At 44.9% G+C, this 18,074-nt stretch overlaps 1 protein-coding gene across 3 annotated transcripts in view; it reads right to left on the minus strand.

Moving 5' to 3' along the window:
* LOC147619642 (D-xylose-proton symporter-like 2) overlaps positions 1-18,074 on the minus strand; it is a 72,906-nt gene that overhangs the window by 16,747 nt on the left and 38,085 nt on the right. For all 3 annotated transcript variants that reach the window (XM_086773318.1, XM_086773317.1, XM_086773316.1), the window contains exons 11-12: positions 8,482-8,562; positions 8,187-8,285 (exon numbers count right to left, since the gene is read on the minus strand). In XM_086773318.1, coding sequence (XP_086629444.1) covers positions 8,187-8,285; positions 8,482-8,562 — 180 coding nt within the window. The remainder of the gene's footprint in view (positions 1-8,186; positions 8,286-8,481; positions 8,563-18,074) is intronic.

Raw genomic sequence — 18,074 nt, forward strand, 5'->3', positions numbered from 1 at the left:
CCAGGCTAGTGCGGTAAATAAGCCCACCCTAGTGTGCAGACATCCCTCTGAGGGGCGGGAGGATCGAGCGATGGAGCCTGAGAGGGCGTCAGTGCCCTATAATCAATGCACATCCGCCAAGAACCATCTTTCTTTTGTACCAATAGCACTCGTGAACAATAGGGCGAAGAGCTCGGCTGAATCAACCCTTTGTCCAACTGATCACGCACTTGGCTCATGTAAGGTTCCCCCTTCTAAAACAGGAGAAACACTTAAGATAGTCCACTAAGTCTTAACTTTGGAGAAAAATTCCTATTTATCGACACCTTGACCATGTAGAGATTCAAGGATACGATTCATAGGTAAGACCTAGTCCTATCCCACAGGGGAAGCGTGATCTTCTAAAAGTCAAATCACCCATAGGGTAATTTATCATAAATTGGGCAACTACTAGACTTGATTTCTAGAGGCAACGCTTTTTTCCTCATCCATGCAAGGCACAGCCGCTGACCTAGTCTTCTAGAATAGAGTTGCCCAAGAACCTAATTATCTAGCGTAGGGCTTTCACTTGATTTGTTGGAAAGCTATCCGACTAATCGGGTCCACCCGTCCGTAGGATGGTGCCATCGGGGCATACCATCCTCCCACTTTCCACCCTACTCACGCTTCAATTTGTTTTCTAATTAATCCTACCACACTGTTTGACATAAATAAACATGTTCCTTAATTACGGCCCTTTTCACAAGGTTTGTTAAAACAGCCTTTTTACACAATACAATCATGCCAAAGACAAGATATGTATATAAAAAGTTGATACATGAATCAATTCCATACAAGTCAAACCGGCTCTCTTATTCTTTTCCTTTATTCTGCCGATGATCTAGAATTCGGCCTTCCAGCCACTACATGCTGGGCAAAACCTACGGGACCATACACCTCATCGTCGGTCGCTAGCGAGGACTCAAGCCAGCAAGAATGTGGTTGTGGATGCCTTGACTAGGAAACCACATGTGGCTGCTATCTCTATTATCTTTCATCATGAACTTGATGATATGCGAGAACAGTATGCTCATGACTTAGATTTTGAGCGAATTTTTGATCGTTTGATTGAAGGAGAGCGAGTTGATCATTATTCTCTCAAGGAAGGATTTTTGATGATGCATGACAAATTGTGTGTCACATCTGAGTTGAGGCAGAAGGTTTTGACAGAATGCCATGCTCCGCCTTATGCAAGCCATCGTGGTATTGAGACTACAGTGAAAGCTTTGGAGGCATTCTTTTATTGGACTACTATGCGTAGGGATGCTGATGCTTTTGTTCGTGATTGTATCATTTGTCAGAAGGTGAAGTGTGACTGTCAAAAGACTCCTGGGTTACTTCATCCTTTGCCTATTCCAGATAGACCGTGGGAGAGCATTGCTATGGATTTTATCTTTGATCTTCCTAGATTGTGGGAATGATGGCATCTGGACTATCGTGGATCGTTTCAGCAAGCAGGCTCATTTCATTCCAGTCAAGAAGAAGATAAATGCAGAGCAAATGGTGAGGATATTTTTGACAAATATCTTCAAGTACCATGGGATGCCCACATCTATTGTCAGTGACCAAGATCCTCGAATGACGAGTTTATTTTGGAGAGCATTGTTCGAGAACATGAAGACTTTCTTGAAGTTCTCATCGTCTTTTCATCCACAAACAGATGGGCAATCAATTGCCAACTCAGTTGTATTGGATCTTCTAAAGTGTTATGTTTCGGATTATAAGGAACAGTGGGAAAAGTATCTTCCTTTGGTGGAGTTTGCTTACGACAACACCATTCACACTTCGATAGGTAAGGCACCTTTCGAGATTGTGGAAGGCGGGAAGAAAGTACCTCCGATCTTGCATACAAAAGATAAGATCTTCGAGGTAGATCGTTTTGTGGAGAATATGGATGAGGCTTACAAGAAGGTCAAGGTGGCTCTTCAAAGGACTCAAGAGAAACAGAGGAAAGCAACAAACCTACACCGTTGATCATTGGTTTTTGATTTGGGTGATTGGGTGCTTTTGAGATTTGAGAAGGCTAGACTCAGGAAAATGAAGGGTAAACAGAGCTTATATCCTAAACTGAGTATGCGGTACTATGGGCCTTTTCAGGTGACTGAGAAGATGAGTGATGTTTCTTATCGTCTTCAGTTTCCGGATCATTGGAGGATTCATAATGCATTCCATGTGAGTCTTATTAAACCTTTCAGAGGTGAGGTGCCTACAGATCAGGTTGATGAGACACAACCAGAAGTCGAAGAACTAGATGAGATTCTTCAACCGGAACAGATTTTGGCACATAAAGAAAGAAAAGTCAGAGGGAAAGTTTCACGTCGATATTTGGTGAAGTTTGTGAACTATTCACCTATGGATTCGAAGTGGATGGAGGAGGGTGACTTGGCAAATTCACCGAGGATACTACAACTTTACCTCGAGGCTTTTGGTTTGAAGCCTACCTTAGAAAGTGCTTCAACAAGTTCAGCTTTGGATTCTGGAGTACTACCTGTTACTGAGGAGGGGGGTGACTCCGCTCCCTTGTCACAGAGTTCACTTGGATGAGATCGGGAAGTCGCTTGGTGTTCTTATCAGCACACCCGAGATACTGAACTGACAGTATATCTGCCTATGGGATTTCACATGGTTTGATTCATGGATATATGGATCTTTTGAGAGAATGGGGACGCCTATTCTAGACTTTCATTTGATATGCATCAGTGTTTACTCATGTTCATGATGTACTGCTGATCGTGGGTCCTGAGGGATGGCCATGAGCGGAGCAGGTAAGGCATCCAGGGGGACATGACTATTCACGAGGTGGATGCTCTTGATTTATGTATTCAGATGTTCTGTTTCAGTTAGCAGGACATAGCTTTCTTGTTGCTCTCTTAGGTTCTGTTTCAGTTGGCAGATCCTTTGAATGAACAATCAAGGACGATTGCTTTGTTTTAAGAGGGGGGTATGTTACAGGACTGAGTATTTTTCCTCTTTTTCTTAAGCATTGTGATTATGTTTTAAACCTGTTTAGCATTCATTAATCATGTTTACCTGTATATGCATGTGTAAGTTTGTACACGTGTGTGGATGCAGATACATGCTTGGTGTGTGTGTGTGTGTGTACATGTGTGTGCATGCTCATATGTTTATACATCTGCATGTATGTGTTTAGGTATCTCTCTCTTACTGGGTTACAAGTACAGCAGCTGAGAACTCCTTTTCTTTTGGGGGCAGCATAGGGGTGGCCAAGGGGGACAGCCGGGTAACAAACCCTGCAGCAGCCGTCTAGGTGACGTGCCGTTGCCACATGGCACCTGACTGCAGCCAACTAGCAGTCCTGCAAGCGTAGAAGCCCTGCTAGCATAGCCAAGTAGAAGCCAGTGTAGCATGTACGGCTGACGTGGCAGAGGCGGCTGCCAGGTGACATGGTGTGAAGTGGCGGCTGACATGGCACAGGTGCTACCACGTGGTAGAGGCGGAAGGATCATAGGTGAATTGGCGCACTCGCGAATCCCCAAAAAGCAAGAGAAAAAGCCGCCGAGCAGCTAAATGCAAGAGAAAAAAAAGCCGTCGGGCTGCAAATCGTGAAGAGTGAGAAACAGCGTGGAATCAAACACAAATCGTCATGTAATTTTTTTATTAAAAAAAGGAAGAGAGAGGGAAAAGCTATTGGAAGAAGAGTTTAATAAAATCAAAAGCTCTTGTATTAGTTTTTTTTCCTAAGGTGGAAAAGCATAGCTTTTTGCCCCCCAACTTGTATAAAAAGGGGGCCAAGGCTCTTGTATCCCACAACACAAACTGGGTGAAAGTTTGAGAAGATCTCCTCCACGTGAAGCAAGGAGGCTGTTGGAAATAAGTGCACACTCGGTGTACTATTTCTCTAGTCTAGTTTCAGTTGAGTCTTTGTGTCTTGAGTCTAGTGCCATGTGGCACCTCTACATTTATCCCATAAGTCAGTCTAGTCAATCTTGTACTTCTCACCTATATATTGTAGGTGTCACATCAATGAAAGTATCAATCTTGTGTCTTGTCTACACTCATCTCAAGGTAACTCTTTGTCTTTCATTTGTGTTCTTGTTTCATTTCAGTTTGTTCTTGCTTTCATATTTCCTACATGGTATCAGAGCAGGTTTATCCTGGCTCCCCTCATCTTTGCCCTTGTTTCCTGTGAGCGACTGCCCCTCTTCTTGCTGCAGTCATTTGGTTCAGAACAGGCCGCCACCTTTACTGTTGGCCGCCGCCTTTGCTGCTGGCCGCCGCCTAGCTGGGAGCTGCCTCACATTTTTTTTTAATTTCACCATTTCTATATGTTCGCTTCAGCTTCTATCCTCTAGTATTGCATGTTGTTCGCTTCAGCTTCTGTCCTCTAGTATTGCACATGCAGCTCGTCATATCAAGTAAGCAACCCGCCGGCCTGAATTTTTCTGTCCGCCCACTTTCCTACTGTCCACCCTGTTCAGACTCATACAGCCCGCCATACTGTTCTCCTTTGGCTGCCTTCTTCATCGACTCAAGGGTGCGCATCATCTAGAAGAAGCTGCAGATCGACTTTCCTCCAACGAGCTATTTGCTGCATTCAGTTCTGCCATCGCTTCCTCTTGAAGAGTCTACAAGGTACTGTGCATTGTCTCCTTCAGTTCGCTAGTCAATCCTTTTCTTATCCTCATATCTGTAAACTGCTAGTTCCTCATGCTTGGATGGGCTGTCACATGCTATGGCCCTGACAAGTGGTGAGAGAGCCGGCTTCTAAAAACAGTTTGGATCTCTTCTCTCATTCATTTCTGCAATCTTGTAAGGGAATAGACACTGCCCTTGCATTTTAGCAAGAGGTAAGACCTTCCCACATGGCCTCTTCTACTCATTCTCTCATGTCTATCGACAAATTCAATGGGTCCAACTTTCATACTTGGCAAATCAAAATCAAGTGCCATCTTATGAAAGAAGGCCTGTGGGATGTTGTTCACCATGCTGCTCCCGAAGATTCCGACGTTGAGCAAGTTATCACTTATGCTCCTACTGCCAAGAATGACAAAGCCTATGCTATCATCTTGCTCGGTCTTGGAGATGATTACATTCATCACATCTCCGACATACAGTCTGCTTCTCGAGCATGGATCACTTTGGATACCCTTTTTGGACCCCGCTCTAAAAACTCTAAGATTGCACTTATGATCTCATTCTTTGATCTATATATGCAGGAGGGAGCTACTATAGCCTCTCATGTCAATTATTTTCGCAGTCTTATGGTTCAGCTTGCATCAGTGAAGTCCCCCATCTCCGAAGATATTGCTATTGCTGTGCTTCTCAAAAGCTTACCTGACACCTATGCTACTCTTGTCACTACCTTCAAGTATCACAATAATCCTACTCTTGAAGGTATCATCAATGCTCTCCAAGAAGAGGAAAGAACAAAACAACAAAAGGTAACTGACACTGCATTTTTAGCAAAGAAAGGAGGTTCTAAGGTAAGAAAGCCTTGCACCCATTGTGGAAAAACTAATCATATGGAGAAGGACTGCTTCAAGGCTCATCCATGCACCATTTGTGGCCGTGATAATCACCGAGAGAAGGACTGCTACTCTAAAACCTCTACATCAGCCCCTGCATCTACCTCAGCCCATGTTGCTGCAGCATCTACATCAGCAGATCTTGCTGTTCATTCCTCACATGATGAGGAATGGGCTTTCTGATTACTTCACCTTTCTTGTCTACCACTTTGACCACCGATGATGTAGGTCAAGGGGTTCTAGTGTCTTACTCATTATGTTTTTTGACCTCTCTCTTGTCCCTACCCAAGAGGCAGAGATTGCCCTTGAGGAGGGGATGTCTTCAAGGTCCATCTGTTTGTCTACAGTCAGTCTTCTGTCTATCTAGTCTTGTCTGTCTGTCTATCTATTGTCTGTCTATCTGTCTATCAATCTGACTGTGTCTTGTTTTAGATCCATCTTGTCCCTACCCTTGTGGACCCATATGAGGATATCACTCGAGGAGGGGTGTCTCAGGATCTTTTGTCTCTCAGTCTATCAGTCTTTATGTCCGTCTTCTAGTCTTGTCCATCTTGTCTTCTAGCTTGTCTCTCAATCCTTGTCTAGTCTCTCTATCTTGGTCTTATCTTTTGTCATAGTCTTGTCTTTTTGTCTTCCTCCTAGTGTCCACTTAAGGAGGGTGTTGGAAATAAGTGCACACTCGGTGTACTATTTCTCTAGTCTAGTTTCAGTTGAGTCTTTGTGTCTTGAGTCTAGTGCCATGTGGCACCTCTACATTTATCCCATAAGTCAGTCTAGTCAATCTTGTACTTCTCACCTATATATTGTAGGTGTCACATCAATGAAAGTATCAATCTTGTGTCTTGTCTACACTCATCTCAAGGTAACTCTTTGTCTTTCATTTGTGTTCTTGTTTCATTTCAGTTTGTTCTTGCTTTCATATTTCCTACAGAGGCATCTTCTCGGGAATTGTACAAGGGCTACGCCGACCTCGAGTGATAAATAAATACCTACGGGGGCGCCATGCGTTGGGCCCAATTGGTCTTTTGTGCAGGAGCACTCTAGCTCCACTTATTCTTTTTCTTCTTCTTCCAAGTTTATTATTCCAGTTCGTAAAGAGATTTAAGTGTGATTAAGTGTGCTCACCGCCCGTCAAGTTTCTGAAGGCCGGTTTCACCTGGAGGCCTTTTACACTCTCTCTCTTCTCTCTCTGTCTTTGTTGGTGATTTGCATCAAGGTTCTTATTCAGTTAGTTAGGGCTGAAAAAGACACATAGAGCTTCCATGCATGTGACACAATGATAGTACCATCCTTCTACATAAGCCAGCACAGACCTATGATGATGGCATCCCCTAGCCATGGAGTGGCCTCTCAGTGGTGGCAGAGTATGTCCTGGATTTGCAACTGATAGGCCGTAGGCTTGGATCCCTGGATGCAGGGGGTCCTGGCTCTCAGGAGGGATCACGCTCTCTCAGTAGTGACAACTCTCTGAGCTGTATAATCCCTTAAACCCTGTAAAGCCTGGATGGTAGAAGAAAGGTAAACTGGGCCACCTCGAAGGAAATCGCTTGGAAAAGGTCCAGGTGCAACACCCAAAAAGGTGTAAAGCTGAAGGTTATGTGAGGCCACAAGACAGCCACTGGGAAAGGGGGACCTTGCCAAATCATAGCCAAAAAGTCTCTTTATCTAGAAGAGGCAAAAGAAGATACCTGAAGAAAATGCTATGTTGAGATCCAGTCACAGCTGGAGGGGCATTAAGAAGAAATCCCTCTGCGCTGTTATATATATTCAACGAAGAAGACAACAAAAAAAAGTGCAGGTTGAAAATCAGGAATATGAAGCTGAGTACGTTCTGGGCTGATGATTGGATTTTGTTAGGTGTGCTCTAACAACCAAAAATCAAACAATGTATGTGCAAGTATTGGAATATTATTGTGGCTTCAAAAAGGAAATCCATGAGCTCAGGGAAGAGAGAGCCGAAGCATTGGAGAAGGATGGTCGCCATGCTTGATATAAACAATCAACAAGACTACAAATGCAACAACACTACTGGAAAAGCATCAAGATAACTTTTGCATACACCCCACTACTGGGGCTTAATCTAAGACTCTAGAAATTTAAATTTAGCACTAATTAAAAATAAGGGGACAGCTTGTGAAAGCAGGAGACGATAAAATGATTGCAAATCAGCAGAAACTTGAAGTAATGGTGCATTACAAACTTGAAGTAACAGTGCCTTACAAATGACAGGTCACCAATAGTACTTTCTTAACAGCCAATATCAGCAAAGCAGAATGGATGGTAACAGCAGCAATTTTATGTTGAAGTTCATCAACAGAGCATCATAACAGCTGCAGTAAACTTCGAGGCAAGAGGTCCAAATAAACAGTGGAAATAGTGGCTGAGGATTGCAGGTGCTGTAAATCAAGAGTAAATTATACCAAAAGCAAGTGGCACAGACTTACAGACGGAGAGATCAGATTTTTTTCAAGACAAAATATAAAACTAGCCTTGCATTGTAAGGAACCCTTCAGCCATACTAGAAAAACTATGAGTGCTTCAACTGCTTCCTCATTCACACATCTATTGGTAGTATGACATTTTAAAATCTGCCAGTGTTGATGAAACCTCCTTAAATTCGTGCATACTAAATTTATATTCACACCCCCATAAAGAATTGAGTTTTTGGTATTAGGTACTCACCTGGTAGCAACTGACATAGAGAAGAAGAGAAATCACAGCCAAGATAGGATATCCTTGCCCAACCGAATAATATGCTCCGAGGAGGAAAAGAGAGAGAACCTACAATGGAAAATCAAAACGAGAAGTAATTGCTTTATGAGTACCTTAAAAATCATGGTGAGTACAAATGGGACTCTTTATGAACAGAAAACACGAAAACACACACACAAGCTGCAGCAATGACAAACCAAACGTGATACAATACTACAGTTTGGGAAAGTACAGTGCGGTGTAATTGCCAAAAATGAGAACTTACAAGACCACTAACGCCAGCAATTAGAAGGGGCCTTCTTCCCAAGTCATCTAATTTAAAAACTGCAATCGCTGTCATGAACAACTGCAATAATAAAAACCAAATCAGGACACTTCTTTAATTCAATATTTACATGGAAAAAATAACTTCAATAAAACCAACGTTTAGCCGGCGCTCAAGAACTATTGCCCATTTCTCAACTTTGCTACAGAGACACGCTAAACAAGCTAGGATAATGGGGTGCATTGGAGGGAAGAAATTAACCAAAACGGTTCTGTAACCAACCCATACAAGGCAATTGTCTTTTAAGAGACTCCACGATCGCTTGCCACTTAAGTCCTATTTCTCGGGGGGAGACCAAGACCCAGCACCAGACACCTCACAATGACCAATAACTAGCATCTTGCAGGATACCAATCACGGGTTAAAATACACCAAAATATCTAGCATATGACATTGGGGCATAAGGGCATCATGGTTCTAAGGTCTCAGGCCAATTCTATACCATATAAGATGGTCCATGCAGCCACAAGAAGAAAGGCGCCTACTGCAAGTGGAGAAGAATCTTGATAGCACTCAAATCTAGGTAAAGGGTGCTCCCTTACATGGTGCTCAAATCTAGGAGGGATTAGGGTGAGATTAACTCTTAAGCCTCTCCTAATCATTTTGTACTTTTGCCTATTTAAAGGCTCCCACCTAATGAAAGAATACAACACATTCTCCACTCTTCTTCTTGTCATTACGATGCCCTAATGCTTAATCATGCTTTCATTATGTCTTTGACCATTTGCTTTAATCCACCATGAAAGCCAACATGGTATCAAAGCTTAGGTTACCCCTTCTTAAACCTGTGCTAATCCCAGCTTACTCCTAATCATAATTAAATAAAAACCCTATTATTACCACAACCCTCTCACATTGGAGCACTGATTGCTCTCTCCACACCTATCCAATGGCCTTGCTTCAACTTGGGCCCCCTCCCCAGCTTCAAGGCGCACACGTGTAGGCATCTAAATAGCAACGATTGAAGCGCATCACAGCCGGCAGCAGCAAATCATCAGTCGCTTGCATTTTTGAGGGAAATAACAATGGAGGCTTCACCAAGGCATTGTAGTCTAATTCCTCATAGCCCTGGGGTTTTTGATGATGGCGAACATGATGGTGCAGTCAATTTTGCATTTGGAGGCCGGGGAGCTCTAGACACTCCACAGAAGTAACTCTGGTAATGCAGTGATTAAGGCTTGCTCATTTTGCTTAATGTTGTGTTTAAGGCCTTGAGCCTCATCTAGATACACTACTATAACATTGTCTTGAAGCACTTGGGAAGAATGTTTGAGGAGGGCCTTCAATTGTGCGCTCCAAGTGGGCTCAGTTTTCTGGACCCAAAACAGTGAGTTAAATTGTTATGTGGATTTAAGTTTAGCTTAACCCTTGACTAATGGGCTAATCAGAAGGAATTAGAGATGCTTTCTGTCTGTGAGTTATAAAATTCTAAGCACATTAAGCCAATGAAGAAAATCAAGAAAGAAAAGAAGTGATTAATGGATTGAAGCGACCAAGCACACTTTCTCCATGGAATGGAAGGACGTGGTCAAGAAGGGCATCAAAGAGGAGGCCGAGAAGGAATGGAAGGTGGTCACAACCAAGTCAAAGGGACTTAACGGGGTGGAGATTGTAAATGCAACCATCCAAGAAGAGAAGATGAGACAGGCAAGAAGAGAAGTTATATATATATCCACTGATGGTTTCTCTCTCTCTGTTCGCGCTGCGTGCTGGTGGCCACCCTGCTGCACCTTGTTCACTGTGCTGCTGTGCGCCCTGTTTGCGATGCCTGCTGTGCCCTGTTTGCTGTGCTCCTGCTGCCCAGCCCCCGCTGTGCACCCAGGTGGCCGCTGCCCAACCCCCAACTGTGTGCAGCTCCTCCCGCTGCCCAGCCCCCACTGTGCGCAGCCCCTCCCGACTGACTGTGTGCAGGTGGCCCTCTGTTCAATCTGCGCCCCCTGCCTGCCCGCCTGTGCCCTACTCCACACAGGTGGCCCAGCTTCTGGCCTCTCCCTTCTGGTCGAGCTGTGCCTCTGATCGCGAACTGTGGCCCATCTACAGCAGTCCAATGGGCTGACCTGTTTACACAGAAGGGGGAAATACAGTAATCACAGCAGAGCAGCAAAATCGACAAACACCATGACTGTTAGATCACTTTTGGTAGCTCCCAGCAATGCAATAAAAGGAATGGAGCTACTCCTAGTACCCGGGAAGGAGACCAATGCACTAGGAGCTCATGCAAAGGAAGGCCCCCGGTGCATACGTGACATATTGGTGATACAAGAAAAAAGCCATGCCAAGGAATATGAAGCTGAACATCAACATAATGAAGAGATGACCCACAAGCTAATGAAGAGATGATCGCAAGCTCACCTCAATGTAAAAGGAGATGCAGGGAAAGGACGCCATGATCCAACAACTTCAAGCCCAAGTGGAGACCCTCAAGAACGACATGGCCATCACCATGGAGGATCTCAAGGTCATGCTGGAGGGAGGAGAATTGCACTGTCTAGAGGAGTTAGCCCAGGATATGGAAGCCAAGATTGAAGCGACCAAGCACACTTTCTCCATGGAATGGAAGGACGTGGTCAAGAAGGGCATCAAAGAGGAGGCCGAGAAGGAATGGAAGGTGGTCACAACCAAGTCAAAGGGACTTAACGGGGTGGAGATTGTAAATGCAACCATCCAAGAAGAGAAGATGAGATAGGCAAGAAGACTTAATGTAAGCGTGACTTGCATACTAGAGAAGATGAGATAGGCAAGAAGACTTAATGTAAGAGTGACTTGCATACTAGAGAAAGAGGGTACACACCCCAAGAGGACGGGAAACAATTATGCCACAAATTGGGATATAAGGATGAAGACCCAACTCCCTTCCTCAAAGCATGGCGGGCAGGAAAGGACCTTTCACGCCCACAGGCGCTTATCCTCCAGATTGAGAACGAAGGGAAGAGAATTGATTTCAAGAAGAGGGTCATTCTCCGAGGTTTGGAGGGCAGCCCCATCTACCTAGATGAGGACCTCACACGGGCCCAGGTGGAGCACCAGAAACAGCTCATGCCAAAAGTACGGGCAGCCCGAGCAGAAGGGAAGAAAACAGTCTACAGAGATGGCCATGTCATCATTGATGGCAAGGTGACTGCAAAGGGATACGCGGCCTGTGAGACACGGATACAGCTTGCAGTCTGGAACTACAATGGAGCACTATGGTCGGACCCAAGCCAGATGGATGATGTGATCAAGGAGATAGAGGAGGCGGAGGAGAGGGAGGAGACCCGAGGAGCTACATCACCATACAGTGCGCTCTCAGATGAGATTACACGGTACCTCAGATTGGGAGAGGTCTTACTAGTGGGAGACTTCAATGCCAGGACGAGGAGTAGACATTGCACTGCATATGATTTTGAGGGAGATCCCATACAGCTACCTACTCTAGAGGACGAGGACTCTGGATCATGGATGGTGTCTACACTAACCCAGTTAAATACTATGGACGGGAGCTTCTGGAGCTAGGATCATGCCATCGTCTCCTCATCTATAACGGGATGGAGAGATGGCCACAGTCAGGAGGACTTACATGCTTTCCACATGGAGGTGGAAGTAGCACAGTGGATTACATCATAGGCTCATGAGAGACAGCTCAGCTCATACATGATTTCTCAGTACCCCCCATACCCATCGGAGCTGATCACACTTACTTATCTTTCACCATAATAGCCACCCCCCTCCCCCCGCCTTAGCACCCACCTCCACCCATCACACCATTGTCCACTTCACTCATGACTGTGATCACATATATCAGGATACCCTTTACCATCGTCTACTTGACATGGATCCTGCAGCACCTCTGGAGATACTCACATCACAGTTGACTAATCTACTCCACTCCTCAGCCATTGCCAGCTTCGCTCATACCACCCATACCCCCTCTAAAGCTAAAGTAGGGATGATGCCCCAGAACGGTTGGTACGACAACGTCGTGAGACTCGTGCTTGCCTCAAATGACAGAAAGACCTAGGGGAGATCTTTGAGCGTGAAGCTCAAAGATTAAACTGAGCTTTGACTAGTCGGAAGAGGAGGAAACACGAAATCCAACAATATTGGCAGTTGTGCTAACTATTCTTCAACATTAACTTGGAGGCGCTTTCGTAAGCCACCACCACCCGCACGCATCATTTATCCGACCACCTGGCATGATTATACAAAGTCCCTCTACCATGTACTAGATCAACCCCCCGTTACCCAATCCTCAACCCACCACCTCTACTTTTTTCACTTCGAGCATGGTAGAGAAAGCTCTTAAGTGGCTACACCATGGGAGATCCATAGATCATACAGGTATACGAGGTGAGCACTTCTCTTATGCCTCTACCACCATAGCTCCTTTCCTTGCACATCTCTTCAACAAGGCACTTGTAGAGGGCTTCCCACACACATGGAGCATGAATATCATTACCCCCATTCACAAATCAGGTGACCTGATGGACCCCGGTAACTACAGGACTCTCACGGTTGGCCATATTATGGCCAAGATATATGGAGTCTACCCCGGGAACTACAGGACTCTAACTACTCCCTCTGGAGTTTCATGATCCGTAATTTGCTGGTAGCCAAAGGGCTTTGGGGCATCGTGTGTGGTGATGACACACGCCCACTTACCATACAGCCAGCCACGCCTCAAAGGGGAGGTGCTCAAAGAGCTCCTAGAGTAGAACCTGCTCCCACACAAGAGCAGAAGAGATGGGACTCTAGGGATGCACAGGCCATGTCATTGATAGCCCTTTCAGTGAAAAGGACTATTATTCTGCACATTCGTTCTTGCAAGACATCGAAGCTTGCATGGGACACATTGGAAGCAATGTATGAGATACGCAACGAGGCAAGAGTTGCCTACTTGAAGAGGCAATTGGATCTTCTTTCTATGGATGAGGGTGACTCCATGGCAGATCATTTCACCAAAGTGAAAGATTTGCAGGAACAATTGCTCAACATTGATGACGTTATCCCAGACAGACAGCTGGTCACCAACACTCTTCATTCTTTACCACCTTCCTACTTGGGCTTTCACCTCTCTCTCAACCTCTCTATGAGAGGAGGTGGTGATCCCGTCACTTTTGAAGAGCTGGTGGGTTTACTCTTGCAGGAAGAGCAAACAAGAGTAAACTTATCGAGTAACCGTGGTGGAGACAAGGCATTTACAGCCAAGGATAAGGGTAAAGCAAAGAGCTTTAAGCATGGGGGACAACAGTCTAGCAAGGCTGGTCATGGACAGCCCTCTTCTGGTGGTGAAAAGTCTGACAAAGGGGATGCAAACAAGCCCAAAAAGAAGGGCAAATGTCAGTACTGCCATAAGCCTGGACACTACATCAGTGAATGTAGAAAGCGGATTGCAAAAGAGAAAAGGAAAGAAGCAGGCAATGCAGTAGCAGACTCTTCTGATGAGACAAAGCATAGCAATCAGCTAATGTAATTCAGGAAGATTACACTTTTTTGGTCACATGCACTAGTGACACACCAAGTGCTTCAGACAATGATATGTCTTGCATTGCATCTGACAGACAGAATGTATCATGGTATTTTGATAGTGGTGCTTCGAGCCACATCACTTCATGCAAAGATGTATTTCAGCACTTGGTTTATGCTTCAAATGGCCACACTGTATCATGTGCAGATCATACCACATATCCAGTAAAGGGGATTGGCAATGTCATACTTATTGCAGCCAATGGTGCCAATATATGTATGAAAAATGTATTGTATGTTCTAGGGATAAAGAAAAATCTGCTCTCCGTCTCAGCCATAAACGACCAAGGTTTAAAGGTTGAATTTGAAGATGGGAAGTGTTTGGTAAAAGACCCATCAAAGGGTTATGAAATAGTCACTTCTGGAACACGATACAAAGGCTTGTATAAGCTAGACAACTATGACAAGGGTACTTATGATGCAAATACAGTGGCTGCTCACACTCCTGCCATGCATGATGCAGAGCTATGGCATGCTCGTTTTGGGCATGTAAATTTTCAAAGTTTGATGCTTTTGCAGAAGCATCATATGGTTGATAATATGCCGCCTCTTGAGTCTCCACCAAGACATGTATGTGAGGGGTGTATTTTGGGAAAGATGCAACGAAAACCATTCCCCAAAGATGGAGCTGTTAGAGCTAAAAGTAAATTATAGCTCATACATAGTGATGTATGTGGTCCAATGTGGACACCATCCATAGGGGGGCATCTTTACTTTGTCACATTCATTGATGACTACTCCAGGTTTGCTTCGGTTTACCCTTTGAAAGCGAAAGCAGAGGTGTTTACATGCTTTCGACACTTTGTAGTAATGGGTGAAGATATGTGTGGATGTAAAGTCCAAACACTCCGCTCAGATAGAGGTGGAGAATACATGTCAAATGCATTCAAGGATTATATGCTTCAAAAGGGCATCAAACACCAATGTACTGTGCCTTATACACCGCAGCAGAATGGTGTAGCTGAGAGGAAAAATAGATCTCTCATGGAGATGGCAAGATGCATGGTGAAAGCACAAAAGTTGCCTCACAATTTTTGGATGGAAGCTATAATGTGTGCAACTCATGTGTTGAAAAGGTATCCAACAAAAGCTTTGAAAACCATAACACCATTTGAGGCTTGGTATAGCCGAAAGCCAACAGTGGATTGTATGCGTATATTTGGGTGTTTGCATATGCACATGTGCCAGAACAACTCCGAACAAAGTTAGATGACAAAGCAATGAAATGCATTTTTGTGGGCTATAGCAATGAGAGCAAAGGATACCGTCTTTATAATCCAACAACACGAAGGCTTTTTGTCAGTAGAGATGTGGTATTTGCTGAAAATTCAGAACAGCCCATGTACAACTTGTATAAAAGTAATGATACAGGCATACAGGACATGTTTGATGGACTATTACCCATTGCAATTAGGGGGGATTCAGATCAGCCAGCCCCTACACAAGAAAATCCTCATGTAGAACATGTGGAACCGCCAGCCATTCAGGCCCCTTCTATGGAAGAAGTGGAAGATCTTGTCAGGGAAGAGCAAAAAGCCATAGACACAGCCAAGTCAATGCCAAGATGGTTGCTGAAAACTTTCCAAGAAAGCAAACTTGCAGCTCCACTCACACAGGTAGAACAAGGGCTAGTTCCAGCCATGCATTGAATATACATCGTGGTGGGGAGTCTGCATTAGCCATGGGTGGTCTCTTTGATTCAGAAGAGCCTTCTTCTTATGAAGAAGCACATGAGAATGAGCTTTGGGTGCAAGCTATGCAAGCTGAAATCTCTTCTATCATGAAGAACAATACTTGGGATCTTGTGGAATTGCCTAAAGGCAAGCATGTCATTGAAACAAAGTGGGTGTACAAAGTCAAAAGGAAGTCTGATGGTACTATTGACAGGTACAAAGCAAGACTTGTGGCTAAAGGCTACTCCCAGAAAAAGGGAATAGATTATGAGGAGACTTTTGCTCCTACTTCAAGAATGACCACAATAAGATCAGTGATTGCATTGGCTGCACATAAAGGATGGAAAGTGCATCAATTGGACATCAAAACTGCATTCTTAAATGGGATTTACAGGAGGAAGTATATGTAAATCAACCCATTGGTTTTGTAGTTCCTGGTGAGGAACATAAAGTATGCAGGCTACACAAAGCATTGTATGGGTTAAAGCAAGCTCCAAGAGCTTGGTATGATAAAATACATGCTCATCTAACCAGCCAAGGTTATGTGAATAGTCCAGCTGAAAGCACATTGTATGTGAAGAAAACCGGTGCCGATATTCTCATAGTCATCTTGTATGTAGATGACATGCTCATTACAGGTACTAGCAAAGCACAAATTTCAGATTTCAAAGCTGATTTGAAAGCTGAATTTGATATGTCAAATTTGGGACCTTTACACTACTATCTCGGCATACAGTTTATGCATACAGATGATGGCACTGTTATGCAACAAACTAAGTACATAAAAAGTTTGCTAAAAAGGTTTCACATGGATGAATGTAAGCCCATTTCTACTCCGGTAGAACCAGGTGTACGGCTTACTATGCATGATATTGGAGAGCCTTTTGAGGCCGGCATTTACAGCCAGGCAGTGGGATGTCTCATTTACAGCCAGGCAGTGGGATGTCTCATTTACTTGTGTAACACGAGGCCAGACATATCTTTTGGGGTGTCTTTGTTGAGCAAATTCATGTTCACCAAACGTGATATCCTCGCGGCGGTTCATGCAGTAGATGAGGACAGTCGTCTGCTCGCTTTTTCTATTGGATCCCATGGCAAACTAGAGAGATCTGAGCTTCCCTTGGAGGATTTCAGTGGCTGCACCTTGCAGAGAGTAAGAGTGATGGGTTTTCCAGCACGAGAATGGCACATTGATCTAGCACCGACGAAGGTGGCCAAGGAGAGATTATGGCAGCTATGGATATGGGAGTGCTGACCTCTCACGTGCCTTCAGTGGGACCTGGGAGAGTGGACTTGGCATGATTCAACAGATCGGGAGGAGACTCTAGATGCCCCCATCTTTGCATACACTGCGCGGCTAGGCGGCAAGATCCAGGTGTCTGAGATAGATTGCACACCGGCAGCAGTAGCACATTGTCAATTTCAGGGCCTCTCACAACGTTTCCTTTCAGATTTCTGGAAGAGACTGTGGGACAGCTTTTGGCCTAGAAAGATCACCCTCTTTATTTGGTTGATGGCACACAGGAGTTTGGCGGTTAGTACTTGGCTGGCACTTGGAGGTCGACCAGCAGCTTGCCCGAGGTGCCACCACCCTATGGGATTGCCAAAAGGGCAACGGATTCTCCGCATCTTCATTATGGACAAGGCACCAACCCGGATCATTACATGGGGCACTCTCGCTTGGGCCACAGAGACTGGAGTGGTTAGGGCTTATGATGAGAATGAGGGAGGTTCAAACCGCATGCAAACGTGGAGGGAAGCTTTCTTGAGACTTTGGAGGCCTAGCCCTTTCCTCACGGAGAGGCGGCGGTGACCCCATTTGGCATTACAGAGACCACCAGTGTTCCCCCCCCCCCCCCCCCCCCCCTTCCCCCCTGTATGAGATAGCCTTCTTCTCACAGAGCAACCAGCTGGAGGTGAAGCATCTCTTCCCCTTATGATCATTTGACTCCCGCCCTTAAATGAGGCAAGTTTGTATTTAGCCCTTCGTGGTTGTATCTAGCCCTTCATGGCTGTTTTTCTATAACTAATTGAAGGATCTTTTTCCCCGAAAAAAAAAAAGGTCCTAGGTGGAGTCTTGCAACAAAGCTCTGTCCACTCCCCCAGGTCCCATTGGAGACACGTGAGAGGGCGACCCTCCCAAATCCACAAACTAGCCGCCTTGGCCCTTGGAGGGTCTATGTGCCACTCATGCGCATGGAAACTAATCACCCTCACCCTCGACAAGGTGCATCCCCCATTGAAATCCACCAAAGGGGGTTGTACTATCTCGAGTCTGCCGTTAGGTCTGATAGAGAAGGTGAGTAAAGCAGAGCTCTCATCAGCAACATGAACGGCCAAAGGTGTGTCATGCCTAGT

The sequence above is a fragment of the Cibotium barometz genome, chromosome 33 (genome assembly GCF_041138505.1).
Source record: "Cibotium barometz isolate CiBa-2024 chromosome 33, ASM4113850v1, whole genome shotgun sequence".
NCBI classification, from domain to species: domain Eukaryota; kingdom Viridiplantae; phylum Streptophyta; class Polypodiopsida; order Cyatheales; family Cibotiaceae; genus Cibotium; species Cibotium barometz.